General features: G+C 41.3%; 1 protein-coding gene across 7 annotated transcripts in view; it reads left to right on the top strand.

The window, feature by feature from the left end:
- The window catches only part of MAPK14 (mitogen-activated protein kinase 14), a 74,311-nt gene extending 58,407 nt beyond the window's left edge, over positions 1-15,904 (top strand). For 3 of the 7 annotated variants that reach the window (XM_027601585.2, XM_027601583.2, XM_027601587.2), the window contains 4 exons: positions 2,827-2,906; positions 9,368-9,446; positions 12,562-12,735; positions 13,561-13,772. In XM_027601585.2, the coding sequence (XP_027457386.2) occupies positions 2,827-2,906; positions 9,368-9,446; positions 12,562-12,735; positions 13,561-13,628 (401 nt within the window). In that variant the 3' untranslated portion in view covers positions 13,629-13,772. Of the gene's footprint in view, positions 1-2,826; positions 2,907-6,934; positions 7,015-9,367; positions 9,447-12,561; positions 12,736-13,560 lie in introns of those variants that run through there. The other 4 variants (XM_027601586.2, XM_027601584.2, XM_027601582.2 and 1 more) reach the window with 3 other exon arrangements.
- The last annotated feature ends 759 nt before the right edge of the window (positions 15,905-16,663 follow it).

Raw genomic sequence — 16,663 nt, 5'->3', positions numbered from 1 at the left:
AGAGTCGAAGTTTGAGTAGAACTTTGAAAAATAAATAAGAAAAGGCTTCATAGGAGCAGGGAATGGAGGTTATTTCTGTTTATGACTTGGATAAATAAGAAGCTGGAAACTGAGCAGTGCCTAGAATATTTGGGGTGCCTTGAAGCATTGAGTACATCAAGGAGTAATAGTTTGAAGCAGAGTTAGAAAAGAAGCTTGATGCCAAAGCAGGGAGGGCCTTGAGGGGCTGAGGAATTGGGACTTTATTCTTCAGACCTGTAATTGTTTCATACTGGCAGAAGCAGGAGAGAGGCACGGGCTCCCCCAACTCCTTGCTGTAGTGAGGACTGTGAGTAGTGAGGGTGGCATACTCTTCAGATATGTTGAAGTAAAGTTAGGGCAGTAAAGAAACTCAGTCCAGAGTCGTCTGTCATCCCTGGAGGGGGTGTAAAACTTGACTCTTCATTTCAGTAGTCAGGAGTCTCTTAAATGAGAGTACCAATCTCAACAGCTTTATTTCTAGAGACTAGTTTTAATGCATACATTGCAAAACTACATGTTTGAGAGTTGAAGTAGTCTAGTCGGTTTTCATTTGTGGTGGGGGATAGCTACCCACTTAAATTTGTGCCTGCAGAGTGTGAGGGGACTGGATACTTGTAAACTGAATCATTTTAAATGGGCAAAGGGGATCCTGTACTAAATTCTACTGTTGTATAGTTAATTTGATTATTTTAGAGCAAGACAGTAATCATCCGCCCTCCCCAGTCTGTCCCCATTAATGCATGCTTTAGATTTTTTTTCTTGTCAGCACTTTGAACTAAGAATCAGCATTGAAATTTTAACCTCCAGAACACATTGATTCTTGCCATTTGCAGATGTTAAAATTCTCTACTTCTCTACAAAAAAAATAATTTCTGTGAGTGGACTTGTTTCTAATTTATCCTTGTTTTCTTTTTTTAATTTTATTATGTTATGTTAATCACCATACATTACATCATTAGTTTTTGGTGTACTGTTCCATGATTCATTGTTTGTGCATAACACCCAGTGCTCCACGCAGAATGTGCCCTCTTTAATACCCATCACCAGGCTAACCCATCCCCCCACCCTCCTCCCCTCTAGAACCCTCAGTTTGTTTCTCAGAGTCCATCGTCTCTCATGGTTTCTATAGAACACAAGTTGTTCGGGTCTAGGATGGGGTTTGGCAAACTTTTTCTTAAAAACCCTATGGTTTCTATTGTAACTACTCAGTTCTGCTGTGTGGGGTGAAAGCAGCACATGAACCAACAGGCATGGCTGTGTTCCAATAAAACTTTATTTTCAAAACAGGCAGCAGGCTGGGGTTTGCTGACTCCTGTCTAGAATTTTCTTCCATTTAAGTCAATTTCATATCTGGGGGAAAAAAAAGAACAGGGCAAGATGCCAGTGATATTGCATAAGTAATTCCTGTAGCTTAGGCAACTATGGTTTGCAGAGGCCATTATTTTTAAGTTATGCCATCTTACCTTTATATGTGTAATCATAAGCAGAAAACCTTTCTTCCATCTCCCTTTCCATCTTGCTCCATCTTCTCCTCAAGTCTTTTGAGTGCCCACCATGTAGCAGATGGCAAGGCTAAGCGCTGGGGAGAGGTGGCACACATAATCAGGGTGGCCTCTGCGCTCATGGAGCTACAGATCCGTAGAGGTGACAGAAAGCAGACAAAGTAACTCTAGATTGTGATAAGCACTTTGATGTTTGCAAGCACCGTGTGGAGGTAGAGAATACAGGGAAGAGGGGGCTTCCTTATTTAGAGTGTTGGGGGAGGCCTGTCTGAGGAAGTGAAGTTTAAGCTGAGACCTGAAGTTGAGAAGGACCTGAAAGGCGAAAAACCTGACCGGGTTTGTGACGGTCCTCCTCCCCTCCTTTTCCCCTGAATGTCAGTACAGACATGGAGATAAACTACTCACGTTGTCATAGAGAGTATGTATGACTTTTTTTCTCTCCCCTTTTAACTTCCTTTTTAGGCAAGATTAATGGCAGTAAGAACAAATGAAAAGTTTTTGGCTTCTGGTTAATCCATGCACGTACATTCTGAGCGTGTATGGAAGAGTTGGCTACCAGCATAATGGTTCGGACATTGTAGCCTATTGGTGAGAGCCTCTGGGATGTGTGAGGTTTGTCACTGCACTTGTGAGGTGGAAGCCTCCTGTGTTCTGCTTCATGATGGCGCGCCTGAAGAACATGCCGCTGCAGTGGGGGAGTGGGGCCCTCTGCTGGCCGACTGTCACTCACCGCTCAGAGGGAGAGGATTTCTCGAGGGCTCGCTCAAGTGGCTAGGCTCTGGGATAGTCGGAGCCTCCTGTCCTATGACAAGCTCCTCAGGCTAACCCTTCGGGGAATATTCACAGGTGGCCTTGGCTAGCCCTCGCTCCTATGCTCCGCTGCTTTTTTCTTGTCTGTAGCACTCTGCTTGCCAGTGCTCTTTGCTTAACTGACTACTGATGCTTTGGTGGAAGGTGAGGAGGTTGTTGTGGACTGAGTAAAGCTTTTGTGTTTTCACCTGCTGTCTTTGGCAGCTAAGTACCCAGTTAAAGTCACTTCGCTTTACTGATAAGTGATGTTGACAGATACACAAAATGAATATAAATCGGATATGTGTGTGGCAGCGTTCTGAGTCTTTGTACAGGTGGAGCATGTTCTACTTGGAGTGACCATCCTGCAGAAGCCTTGATCTAGATGAATTCACCGTTTTGGCCTGGTTTGGGGTTTTTAATTTTTGTTATTGGGGTATTTGTTTTGTTTTGTTTGTTGTTTGTTTTTTATTTTTATTTTGTCCCAACATTTTCCTTTATAGTCCACCATTAGATATTGATCAGTTGAAGCTCATTTTAAGACTCGTTGGAACCCCAGGGGCTGATCTTTTGAAGAAAATCTCCTCAGAGTCTGTGAGTTGATGCTTTGATTGTAATTATCTGCCCTGTTGGGAGCCTCTGCCACTTGCCTTCCATCAATCTGTACTTTGCCCTGGGTATGTTTGTAAGCATGTGTGCCCTTTTGTGCTGACTTTCAGGATGAGGTGTGTGTGTGTGTGTGTGTGTGTGTGTGTGTGTGTGTGTGTGTGTGTGTGTGTGTACATGCACTCATCTGCCCTCATGCATGAGTGTGTTTTGCTCTCTATTGGCATATTAGATCATGAGAGCTTGTATTGGGCAGTAGTATCCCAGTAAATGATTTGAGATTCTAACTCATTCCAAGAGATTAAAGGAACAGATGTCTCTGTTATCAAGCCCTTACATCATCTTTCTCAGAAGTTTCACATATACTTGAGTTCTTTTTACTTTTCGGTTAGTGTGTGTTCTCAGAGCATGAGCTTTACCACGTATTAGTCTAGCTTCACTACAAGAATGAAGTGTGCATTGTATCCACGCTACTGCCCTTTTCCAGAAGTTACTGCTTTTTACTGTTTTAGAATAGACAACTCACACATCTTGTATAAGTTGTCTATTCCCAACAGGGGCACCTCTCCACCCTGTCTCCAGACCAGTCCTGATACCTCACATCCACTGGAGCAGACTTGTAAATCCTTCCTCCCACAGCCTGCCTTTGTAATTACAAGTTGAATAACCTGAGAAAACGCTTTGGAGCTAATGCTTTCCTGCTTCTAAGCAGGGATCTAGAGAGAAGCCATGGGAATGTGACTCTGGCTTACTTTGGCTCCAATTTCCTGCTATTGGTCATTTTCTGGGGCCAGAGACAAGAGAGAAATCATGAAAGCTCAGCCTTTCTCCCTTTTCCCCTCTGTCTGCTGCCAGGCAGTTGACTAAAAGGGAAAAAGAGCTGTGGAGCCAAGCTCCAGTTGTGCCTTCCTGAATTCTCCTCCCAGCATTCTGACTGAAGGGGTCCCTTTGCCCAGTTGGAAGGACTGCTGGGTGGCTTGAGGCAGGCTTGAACAGGTGAGTTTGAATGGTTCATCATCTCCCTTATAAAATATATTGTCATCTGGTATGTTTCTGATACATTTCCATTAAAAGACCACAAAGCCCAGTGTATTTATGAATTTCACCTCTGAGGGATGTAAGAAACTGTACTGGCTCTATTATTTTGTTTCATTTATTTATTTAAGATGAGAAGGAAAAGCACAGAAAGCTGTGACTTGCCTGAGTCATGCACTGAGTCACTTGGCAGAGCTGAGCATAGATCTCAGATGTTCTTATAACATGATCTCTAAACTTGAATCTCATGCGATTGCACACTATTTTGAAAGTCATTGTCAGAGTTACTGACCACCATGTCAACCCAAAGGAGTGCTTTCTTTTGCCTTATGAAATGCAGAAGCTGGATAGAGTGAATCAAAGAAGATAAGGAATGCTGCTTAGAGAGGATGGTGCTTTCTTGTTTTAAATGCATGTGCTTAGGAAGACTGGTAATACAGAAAACATGGAGGCAAGGGAGTGGGGTGGGAGGAAGTTTAGTTTATTTACCAATAGTACTAATGAGACTAGGATAGTAAATTCATTCCCTGTCTGGATATGGCCACTAGCAGCTCCTTCTCAGTCCCCTCTCCCCTGCCCAACCATCTGCCCTAGAGGTGTGTGCTGTTAGTCACAAGAATCTCTAAAAGAAAAAGAATGGGTAATATACTATTTACTTATTATTAATCCATCATTTATTTTTAGGAAAGAAACATCAGTGCCCAGCCTAATAATGAGATCTCTTTATCTTATGTGAAATAGGGCACATCATACATTTAAACGGCTCTAGAGTTGGGCATAATAAAATGGACTACCAGAATATAGAACGTACTCCAGTAATGCTGTATTGAGTATAGGAATAAGAAAGGGTTTTTGTTTTGTTTTGTTTTTTCCTACCTGGTGATGGCAAGTGGATAAAGGGGGTTTAAATGGTAGACAAGATTAATTTGATGTTAGTAATACTGTCCAAGTACCAGTTTATCTTAAAAAGCACATGATGTGTGTGGGACACATGGTGTGTAAATAACAAAGCCAGGTGAGTAAAATTGTTTAAGGATTTTAAAAATTGAAAGAAAAATTCATTAGTGAGGGAATGTAATAAAAGAAACCCAATAGCTATTTTTATCACTCCTGAAAAGTAGTAAGGTAGTGATGCCATCATTTTTTTTCTTTTCAAATTTTTATTTAAATTCTAGTTAGTTAACATACAGATTCCATCATTTATGTAGAAATTCAATCAATAAATAGGGCATTGTAAGAAAATGCAATAATGGGCTGATTGAGAACAAGTTGGGATATACTGTGAGAAAGGGGATGATAAATAGGTCATGGCAGCTCAGGAGAGAGGACTGTTTTGGTTAGTGACCCAGTACCTATAGTAATCAGTGAAAGAACAAAAAAAAAAAACCATATTAAGAAAGCAAAAGCCCTTTCACTGACTCCCATTTTTCTCTAGACATATATTCTTCCTAGCCTCCTGACAGGAGGGGGATATAATAATTTTGTCTCCTTTGGCTAAAGGAGACAAAAATAGAAAATGCACAGGCCAAGTATTGTTCCCAAGAAAGAGGAGAGAGGTGGCAGGATTCTAAGATTTTAAAACCCAACTGGTATTCTGCTATTGCTGGTTTACTTAGTGAGCCCCTTTTGTTGTATTTCTTGGCATGTGAAGTACTATTGGTTATGTAATTTGTTTAAAGGTAAATCTAAACTTTGTTGAGAGAATGGTAAAAGGGCTTCATGCCACCTTTTGAATTTGCTGGCCTCTGTCTTTGGGTGTAAGGAGTGTGAAAGACAAGATGGAGCTCATGGTCCCAGCTCTCTCCTGCCGGCCAGCCTTCAACATATATTTGTAGTCCTCTGACCACGAGGGAATTTGAGTTCAGAGGATGAGTAAATGTGAAAAATTACTGAAGGAAGCCACAGAGAAGTGTGATTGCCTGACCAGGGTGCTCATTGAAGATGCTGCTACAACCGGAGGAAGGAATTAATAGTTTAAGAAGAAAGGGAATATAGAAAGATTTTTATTGAATTGCATTGATTTTAAAAATCCCATCACTGCTCCTTTAATAGGAACACATGATAAACCAGTTCATATAACATTTTGGAGGAGGGTGAATTGTGTTAAAGCTGAGGGGGCAGCAAGAAGAGAGAAGTTTGGAATACTGTTTCCATATGTGCTTGTACATACGGAAGACCTAGTAGTTTCGTCCTTGTCAGATCATTGCAGAGCGTTTGCAGACTTCCTCCCAGCTGTTAATTAAGTGAAGTCAGCCTGTTCACCTGTTAGAGACTTGTGGAAGAAATCACTGTGGCATGCTCTAATACCATTAGCAGCCTATTTTGTCTTTGCCATTAGCTTCTAACTTTGCCCCATGTCTCCTCTTTCTTCATCACCACTGTGTGTGTGTGGCATGTTTTATAAATGTACCACTACTAATGTCTTTGAAACTTGGCATTGCTTATCAGCTCACACACCCACCCATGTCTTAACCTTTGGAGGGATGGTGCCATGGAGAGTTACCAGAACCTGTGCCACGAAAATTTAACCTCTTCCTTGAATGGATATATTGAAAAATTTTGTTTTGTCCAGAGCTGAATCAAAATTTTCTGAATCATCTCCATTTATTCCCCAAGCAAGCAGGTTTTGGCCATCAGTACTTGAAAACAGTTCTCTGGCTGGCATCCTGGATCAAGGGCAGTCTCTTTCCAGGGAGCCTAAATATTTAATCTTAAAGATGATGCTAAAACTAAAGGAAAATAATTTTCCTTATCTGCATGGCCAGTTACTGGCTGCATGCCTAGTAAACTCTCATGCCATTCCACAGAAGTGTGCTTTCACATGCAGCCTTGGGCCCTGGCCTGTGGGGGGGGATGGGATGGGTGGGGAGTGGGTTTTTTTGTTCGTTTGGGGGTGGCTTTTTTGGCCTTCTTAAGAACTTGAGTTGAAAGTTATTTTTTTGCACTGTGTGTTTAACAATGCCCTTGACTAGGCATCTAAGATATTAACCAGCTTCAGCAGATTATGCGTCTGACGGGGACCCCCCCTGCTTATCTCATTAACAGGATGCCAAGCCATGAGGTGAGAACAAACAGACTGGATAGGGATATCCAATTCAGAAGGCCACATTCTCATTTTGTTGCCACTGTATATATAACCAACGCGGTTTTTAATGTCACTGAGTGCTTGCATGGGCCTTGAGGGCTACTAAGGTGATGACCGCCTCTGTGCTATTGCAGGATGCTCACATTTGGGATAAAATGTCATCCAGTCCTCTGGATTGAGAATATAATTTATAGGCTTGTAAATAGAAAATGATACTACTTTTATATTTGGGTTTTATGAATTTAGTGCTCAAGAGGCTGTTGTGGCATGTTAGCATCTGATGACTGTAGGCTGGAAGTATATTGAACTGAGGGCCATTAGGATGCTTTCCTATTCATCAGTTTTTTATAATGACCAAAAGAGAATTCTTCAAGATAAAAAACAAGTCTATAAAATATCCAACACTAATAAATAACTATATTTAAAAGAAAATATACAAATAATATGGAATAAATATGAACACTTATATAGGGTTAAATGTCTTCTTTACCAGTTCTTACTACTTAATCTAACACTAGTTTTATAATCAGAGATGGTTGGGGCCCTTCTTTCCAAGATGCCTTTCATCTTTTTGGGAGCCAAGTTGGCATCACAGAGGCCCTTCCCAGCAGTGTTGTTTCTATTTCAGCTATATCCAGGTAGTTTTTAAATTTACCTTTATTAATTTTATTAGAGGGATGACTGTTCTCTGCATGAGACAGGTCTCTCTTACCTCTGTCTTCCCTTGATCCTTTTATCTACATGCTCAAGTAGGAAGGGATTACAAACATGTGGATATTCAATTCTGAGAACTTTCTTTTCAGATTGGAAAGATTCTCAACCAAAGCAGACCTCTCCTGCTTGCTGCACATAGAGTGACTAAGAAGGGGAAGTTGCCGTAGTAATCAGAACTTTTTCTAGGCTTGTGTGTGCACACACCCACACACACACACTTTTACTGTTGAGCTGAGCTGTATTAAAACAGGAATTTTAAGGAAGTGGTTAAGATAGATTCAAAGAAGTTTTATCTCAACTATTCAGATGGACTGATAGTGGGATTTATGTTTTGAAACAGGGAAGGTCATAGACACAGTTTAATACCTAAATCTGAAGTACACATTTATGAGTACACTTGTATTTACATGATTATTCTCAGGACCAGTTTTTGGGTTTGCCTTGGTAGAGCTATCAGTCCTTAAAAGTATTTGACACCTTAAGTTCCTTTGAGTAGAGTTCAGAAATTGTGAAGTTGAAACACCCTTAGGGAGTGAGAGCAAACTTTCTAAAGGCAACGGGGAAAGCAGCTAATGTTGAGTTCTCACTCTGCACCAAGTACTGTGCTAAGGAAGTATTGGTTTGTTATCTCCAGTCCTCACTGAAGCTCTGAAGTAGGCGTTGTAAATCTCATTTTACAGAAGAGGAACTCAAGCCTTAAAGAGAATAAGTAACTTGCCCAAAGTGATAAAGTCAAGATTCAAACTCAAGCCTGTTCCACCATAGGGACCAAACTTAAAACAACTAGTAATATAAATGTTGTTTGTGTCAGAATTTTAGTTTGAAGCTTTTTCGTGAGCTTTATCTTATTTGAATATCGCAATAACCGTATGACATTACAGGCAAGCCAAATACTAATACCTAATACTAATATTTTGCAGATAAGGTCACTGATACGTTGGTTGAGACTTGCATAAGAAGACATAGCTTCTAAGTGGTAGGGGAAATATTTCTGCATAGGCCACGTAACATAATCCACTATTCTTCATCATTCTTACCGAGTTGTTTTAGTATTTTTAAAATGTGTTCAAGACTTTTAGAATAATATACTAAGCTTATGTTTACTTTCTTATTACCAAGATTACTTTGTTAGCAAGGTTTAACATTGATACCCTTTTAACAAACTAAGAGTACCTACTGAGATCAGCACCATGAGAAGCCTGCTGGTCCTAGACTTTCTTTAGGAGTACCGATCCCTGTGCTAATTTTAGCTTTCTAGGAAGGCTGTCTCAGAAAGGGCAACTCCTTAGATACCTTGGCCTCATTTTTTTTTTTTTAATGATCCTTTTGATCCTTTGATTGGAAAGCTAATAAAAGGGAACTTAATTGCTTAGCATTCTCCTTCACTTGAAATGTAACTGTGAGAGATAGCCAGAATAAACAAAAGTGCTGGTTATACATAAGGAAGTTAAGATGGCAGTAAGAGAGAAATCTTTTAATTGAATATCAAAGACAATCATAAACATTGAAACTAGCAGACTTTGTCAGTTAACACTTGTTCCTTGGCAGGACCGAACTCTCTGGGAGCAGTAACATTATTGAACAAAGCCATTTTCAAAACCTTTTATTTTTACAGGCAAGAAACTACATTCAGTCTTTGACCCAGATGCCAAAAATGAACTTTGCAAATGTATTTATTGGCGCCAATCCCTTGGGTAAGTTGATCATATCCTCACCTCATAAATACTGAATTGTTAGTAACATAAATTGGGAAATTAAAGAGGAGTTTTTCCTTTTGATTAAATAGGGTACCATTAATTAAATCCTAGGAGGTGGTAAGTAATGCTATTTATTACCTATGTTTGTGTTGTCAGGTTTTTTAATCATGTGATATGTGTATATATTTATATGATCCTAGAATTTGGTGGAAGAAATGAGCTTGTATGGTGAAGAAAGGAGAGCAAGTAGTGGGGATGTTGGGAGAAAAGATCGAGGGGCACAGGAAGAAGGAGGTACAGAGGAAAGCCTATGACTGGACAACTGCTGCAGTTTTGTGGTGTCCCAAGCCAAGGGCAGAAACAACTGGAGCAAATGGGGGTTTAGAGGACCCCCCCAGGAGCTCCCTGCAGTGTGCCCTGCACTGCCTGTAGCTGCCCAGTGCCACAGGTCCTGCCGTCCTTGTGCACTTTTCCTTTCTCCTCCTCTTCTTCTGCCCCCCCAGGGACTTAATTAACCATTCTGTCTTCTTTGCGGGGCGAATTTGCCACCTCAGACTTTAAGGAATGGCTCCATATTCCTTCCGGCCACCATCACTTCTGGGATCCTCGGCAGAGGGATGTGACAGGGGTAGCTGTGGGACATGTACTGCCTTGGCTAAGAAGGGAGTTGATTTATTCCTTAAATTTGGGGGCGAATATGTGCTTTGCTTGGCCCCTAGCAGTGGCATTGCCTGAGACCCCACTTCCCTGATTCGAGGATTGTGCAGTAGACCGGGCCATTTAACAGAAGACACGGAAAAATCAGACCAGGCCTCCCTATGAGAAAGGGAGGGAGGCCATGCTATGATAATAGTATAATCAAGCTTCTCACTTTCCTGAAGATTGTGTTATATTGGCATGTTCTAAAATCTCTCAGTGGGTCATCCCTCTGCTTGGTCCCGGCAGCTGTGTTTCAGGTTTAGTTTTATCCTTTGAGAGCTGATAGTCATGATGCCGTCTTCAGAAGTTGTAGTGAAAGCTAAGTGGTTTTCCCTTTTTAAGTACTTCATCCATAGTGATCATTGAGAGTGATTTCAGTGTTACTGTGATAATTCTTACAAGAGCAGAGATGCTCACATTCTTTGAGATGTTGGGCAGTCCTGGGTGAGTCTTTGTCAGCCTTGGAGATTGTAAGTAGGCCAGATCTCAGCTGGGCCACTCTCACATCCAAAAATGAGTCCACAAACTCATCAGGGGTATATACAGAATTTTATGCAGTTGGTTTAGGTTTGCATCTGCCCCAGTATGTACGCTCCCATTGGCTTTGTAGGATTTATTTGAACTGTATTATCTAGTTCAAGGATCTGTGACAGCTCTGTTTGAGTTGTAAATACTCTAGGATGTTGGGAAATTATGCTGTATGCTGGTAGCTTTCTTGTCTGTCGCTCTGTTCTGAATGTATTTTCATCAAATCAGTTCATATTTCAGACCTGGCAGTGCTCACTGTTTGACTTCCTGTTAACCAACTCCAAGAGATTTGTTAACTCATTTTTCGGGGCCGGGGGGGGGGGGGGCATATGTGTGTCCCAGCAGCTTATTTAGGTCATATCCATCCTTCTCTGGAGTCATGACATTTAAACATTCAAAAGAACTGGATACCACTTAGCAATACAGACCGCCAATGAGTTGAATGGAGGCTTTGGGCCATCTGGTGCTCAGCACTGCAGTTCTCAGAATTTAAACATGCTTAACAGCTCACTGCCAAACAGTGGCGTCATACAAAGAGTTTCTTCTTGCAGACAGAACATGGTGTTACTGACCACGAACTTGTGCCCAGCATATTAACTGAGTAGGAACACACCAACGATATAAATAATGACAGCTGTGTTTTGTCAGTCACGAACTTCATGTTTGACTATTATTCTCAAAACATGAATTAAGACTTGAATTGCCCTTTGATATAGTGTTTGTACTTCTATCTGTCAGGATCTTAGAGGAATCTTTTCCTTACCCCTGATCTTATTCCTCATCAAGGTATTGGTTATTAGGACATTGTACTTTTCATCCTAGGAAACCCAATCAGATGTAGCGTGTGACCCTTAATTGGATCCTGGTTTGAAGAAACCAGTTATAAAAGACAACTTTGGGATAATTGGAGAAATTTTAACATAAACTGGATCTTAGATGATATTTGAGAATTATTCAGTTGTCAGACATGATGGTTTTGTGATTATATAGAAAGATGTCTTTATGCTGAAATATTTTGGGGTAAAGTGTCTATCATTTTATTTTAAAATGGTCCAGCAAAAAACACAGTTAGACAGATAGAAAAATAAATAATGTTAATTGTTGGGTATGGGTGGTGAGCATATGACTATTCACTGTACTATTGTTTTGTATATTGAAATTTTTCATAGCGAAAATTTTGTATTTCTTTTATCCAAATACCATGTCTTGCCCACACACCATGTAAAACCCTAATTTGTTCATTGTTGGAAGATCCTTTTGATGAATATTCATTGTGTTATGTTAGTAAATAAACAGCATAGGGAGACAAAAAAAAATTTAAAAACCACCCTGCTTACCTTTTCTAGGTTACTTTGGTTATAGGCTTTCCTTTTTTTTTTTTTTAAAGATTTTATCCATTTATTTGAGAGAGAGCACGTGTGCACGCATGAGTGGGGGGAGGGGGAGAGGGAGAAGCAGACTCCCCACTGAGCAGAGAGCCCACACACCAGCTCAATCCCAGGACCCCGGGACCATGACCTGAGCCAAAGGCAGACGCCCAACTGACTGAGCCACCCAGGCGCCCCTAGGCTTTCCTTTTGACACGGTTTGACTACATGGTAGCAGTTTGACATTGATGTTCCACAAAAGCTTGTTCAGAGTCTCAGTTATTTTTAAAAATTGCTCTTTAGTAATGTATTCTTAATATAAAACACATCCATACACACGCACATGCACACACACATATAAAGAAGAAAAGGGATAATGTTTCCTAGAGCAGACACATGGGGGGAGAATTCTTTGTTCAGTATGAAGACTCAAAACTGTGTGTTTGCTTAATAAGGCCTAATTTTTTGGCTAAGTTGTTAAAAACTCTTTTTTTCCTTCCAATCTGTGGGACTGATAGCTGTCGACTTGCTGGAGAAGATGCTTGTATTGGATTCAGACAAGAGAATTACGGCAGCCCAAGCCCTCGCACATGCCTATTTTGCTCAGTACCATGATCCTGATGATGAACCAGTGGCTGATCCTTACGATCAGTCCTTTGAAAGCAGGGACCTCCTTATAGATGAATGGAAAAGTAAGTCATAAGAGCAGGATTAACATCTAGTGTGAGGACTTAGATTTGAAAATCTTTCTTAGGTGAGCCACTAACCAAAAGCTGTGGGAAAATAGAATTTCTGGTTACAACCAACTTGTTAAAACTGGTAACTAGTGTCTCTGATGCAGAATGGATATGTTCCTCTCATGGAAACTGTCTGTTGTAGATGAGGACACTCTCTGGACCTTTGAGGTACTTATGTCTGGTCTGATTTTACACACAGCCCCTTACATCTGTATAGAGCTTCGAGGTTCTCAGAATCTGCATTTACAACATCTGTTGGAGATAAGTAGGGAATAAGGTATTTTTATAGTTTTACAATCGATAGAACTCTAGAATTACAGTTTTACAATTGATAGTTTATTCTTGTCTCTTACCTTAGACCTAGTTAGGGACACAGCCAGAAATGGAACCTGTGTCTCCTTTATGTCCAACTTCAAATTCTTTCCATAAAACATACATTCAGAATTCTAGGTAGATCCCTAAAGCCAGAATTACCTGTTGCTGTAGCTTGTAGAAGTGCTCTGTTATTCTTGAGCACCTTCTCCAGAGAGCCTTAAAAAGGAGGCACTGCTGAATGAAACAAGTAAGTAAAAATAGTTATTTTTTGTGTCCTTGAACTTCTGTGTAATCACATGTTCCCTTAGGATATCACACATAAGCAGTGAGGCGGTTATTTGAAGTAGTCCATCAGACCACTGGCCTGGACAGGAGGGAAGGACCTTGAGCTTAGAAGTTGGAGTACCTGTCAGTGAAGAGCATAGTCTAAACTCTCACGTCCTGCTTTTCCTTCCTGATTTTTAGGCCTGACCTACGATGAAGTCATCAGCTTTGTGCCACCACCCCTTGACCAAGAAGAGATGGAATCCTGAGCACCTGGTTTCTGTTTTGTTGATCCCACTTCACTGTGAGGGGAAGGCCTTTTCATGGGAACTCTCCAAATATCATTCAAGTGCCTCTTGTTGCAGAGATTTCCTCCATGGTGGAAGGGGTGTGTGTACGCGTGTGCGCGCGCGTGTATGTGTGTATGTGTGTGCTTCTGTCGTGTGCATGTGTCTGTCTTTGTGGGAGGGAAACTATGATCACAGTGACTTTCCTTGGAGTCACAGAAGCTGTGGGGCAGCCCCTGCTCGCTCGTTGTGAGAGTCAGCCCAGGCAGGCAAGAGCTACCATCTTGTTAGGGTTTGTTACGTGCAAAAGAAAAAACATTAAACGGCCCAGATCCCAGTCATGCTTTTGCCATTTTGGCCTTTCCCACAGCCCTGCCTTGAGGTGGGGGGGGTGTAGACCCACCTACATCCTATAGTGGCACAGAGAGAGGGCGCACACTTTCTGGCTGCTTTGAAAGTCGTCCCTAGCGACGGCACGCGGCCAAAAAGGACCAACTGGCTTCTGTGCACTAGTCTGTGATTGATTTGCTTAGTATGATTCTCAGAACTCAGCAGGTATGTCCGAAACTGTAAATATGCTTGTGCCTTAAGAGGAGAGAAGAAAGTGTAGATAGTTCAGACAGCGCTGGAGGTGGCGTGCTGAGCCAGGCAAGCAGTCAGGCCGTCGGCCGGCCGCCGGCGAACCAGAAGTAACCAGGGAGCCCTTGGCAGTGGCGTGTGTGCATGTGTGCGCATGCGTGTGTGTGCTCCCCTCCCCGCTTGCCCCCCCCACCTCCAGTGCAAAGGTTTCTTGCGTAGTAGCCCCAGCAGGCAGAAGCCGGTTCTTGCTGTCAGTGTACTTCCTGTGTGCTCTTTATTCCCAGCAGAGTGACGATGTGTTTTGCACGTCTTGCTATTTGAGCATGCACAGCTGCTTGTCTGTTCTCTTCGGGAGGCCCTGGTGCCAGGCAGGTTTGCCAGTGAAGACGTCTTGGGTAGTTCAGAGCCCACATCACCTCGGCTGATGCCACGGGCAGGTGACATCATCCTCTCTCCAGCCCCAGTGCTATTTTGTGTTGAACACAATTGATACTCCAGGTGCTTTTGATGTGAAAACTATGAAGAAATGGAACAGATGGGTGTATAGCATTTTCATTCTTGCCATCTGGTTTTCGACAAACTATTTTTGGGGAGCCATCACGGGAAAGATCAGGGCTTTTCCCGGGAATATCTCAGACTTTGAAAAACAGTTGTTGTCTTCACTCCCAATAGCCAATGCTAAGAAATGCTGAAAATCAAAGTGAACAATAAAAGGTCATAAGGCCAGAAACTCCTTTTGCTATCTTTGTCTAAACATGGTTATTAAAAAAAGTAATGAGGTGTCTTTTCCACCCTTCTTTGGAAAAGGGTCTTCTTGGCAGCTTAACATTGACTTCTTGGTCTTGGTTTGGGGAGAGATAAATTTTGTTTCAGAATTTTGTATATTGCAGGAATCCTTTGAGAATGTGATTCTTTTTGATGGGAGAAAGGGCAAATTATTCTAATATTTTGTATTTTCAACTTTATAAAGATGAAATATCCTCAGGGGTGGAGAAGAGTTGTTTTCATAATTTTCTGAATTGCAAACGTCTTGTGCTACATAAGGGCCCATGTATTTAAACCTCTTGTGAAATAAGAAAGTGTAAAGCCACTTCCACTATTAGCTGTGTGACAAAATCTTGTATTTGGGACAAGGTATATCCGTTTCTCTATCACAGTGCAGTGGTACATGCGCTCCAGAGGGATGAGGTAGGACCCCTGAGTCAACTGGAGCAAGAAGGAAGGAGGCAGGCTGACGGTGATTGCGTCTCACCTGGGATTCTCCCCCTCTTTAAAGGAAAATGAACGCAAAGGCCTCATCTCCTTTATATGCAGTTCAAATCCTCACAATCCACAGCAAGATGAATTTTATCCGCCATGTTGGGTTGTAAATGCTAGTGTGATTTCCTACAGAAATACTGCTCTGAATATTTTTTCATAAAGGTCTTTGCACATGTGATTGTATATGCATTAGGAGGCTGAATGTTCCGGGAGCCTGGACTCAGCTGGAGCCCGTGGAAGAGCTCCTTGGTTTCTGAGCATCATGCTCCCATCTCCTGATTTCTCTGAACAGAAAGCAAAAGAGAGAATGAGGGAAACTGCTATTTTATTTGTATTCATGAACTTGGCTGTAATCAGTTATGCCATATAGGATGTCATACAATACCACTGGTTAAAATAAAGCCTATTTTTCAAATTTAGTGAGTTTCTCAAATTTATTTTATTTTTATGTTGATTGTTTTTTATTTAGTGCACAATATGGCATTACATCGATGTTCTTTCAGTTGTGGCCTGGCATATGTTTCTGATAGATCTTAATATTTACTCCTAAAATTTAGAAGACACTTTAACAGATTGTACACTTTATGGTGAAGCAGATCTGAGTCTTTGATGTAGATGGATAGAGCAAATAGCAAATAAGGTATAACGCGGCAGGCAGAGTGTTACTACACTTGGGTGTCAGAGTGGCCTAGGACAGGGGTCAGCAAACCATGGCCCAAGAGCCAGATCCAGTCTACCATCTGTTTCTGTATAGCCCGCTAAAAATGGTTTTTACATTTTTAAATGGCAGAAATCAAAAGGACAGTATTTTTGTAGTGTGTGAAAAATAATGTAAAATTCAAATTTCAATGTCTATAAATAAAGTGTTATCGGAACACAACCACACGTTTGTTTATGTATTGTCTATGGCCACTTTTGTGCTACAGTGACAAAGTTGAACAGTTGCAGCAGAGACCATATGGCTTACAGAATCGAAACTATTTACTCTCTGGCCCTTTACAGAAAAAGTTTGCCGACCCCTGGCCCGGGACTTCAGTTTCCTCATGTGTAAGATGAAGTTTGTTTAGATCGTTGCTTGGGTACTTTTCAGCTTTGACGTTCTAAGACTATCTGTACAAAGTATATTTTTATTTGAAAATTGCCAGAGAGAAGATTGTATGAATACATATATATGTACA

This window comes from Zalophus californianus, chromosome 7, assembly GCF_009762305.2.
Source record: "Zalophus californianus isolate mZalCal1 chromosome 7, mZalCal1.pri.v2, whole genome shotgun sequence".
NCBI lineage: Eukaryota > Metazoa > Chordata > Mammalia > Carnivora > Otariidae > Zalophus > Zalophus californianus.
Note: the sequence above shows the minus strand (reverse complement) of the source record. Positions and strands in the feature narration are given on the sequence as shown.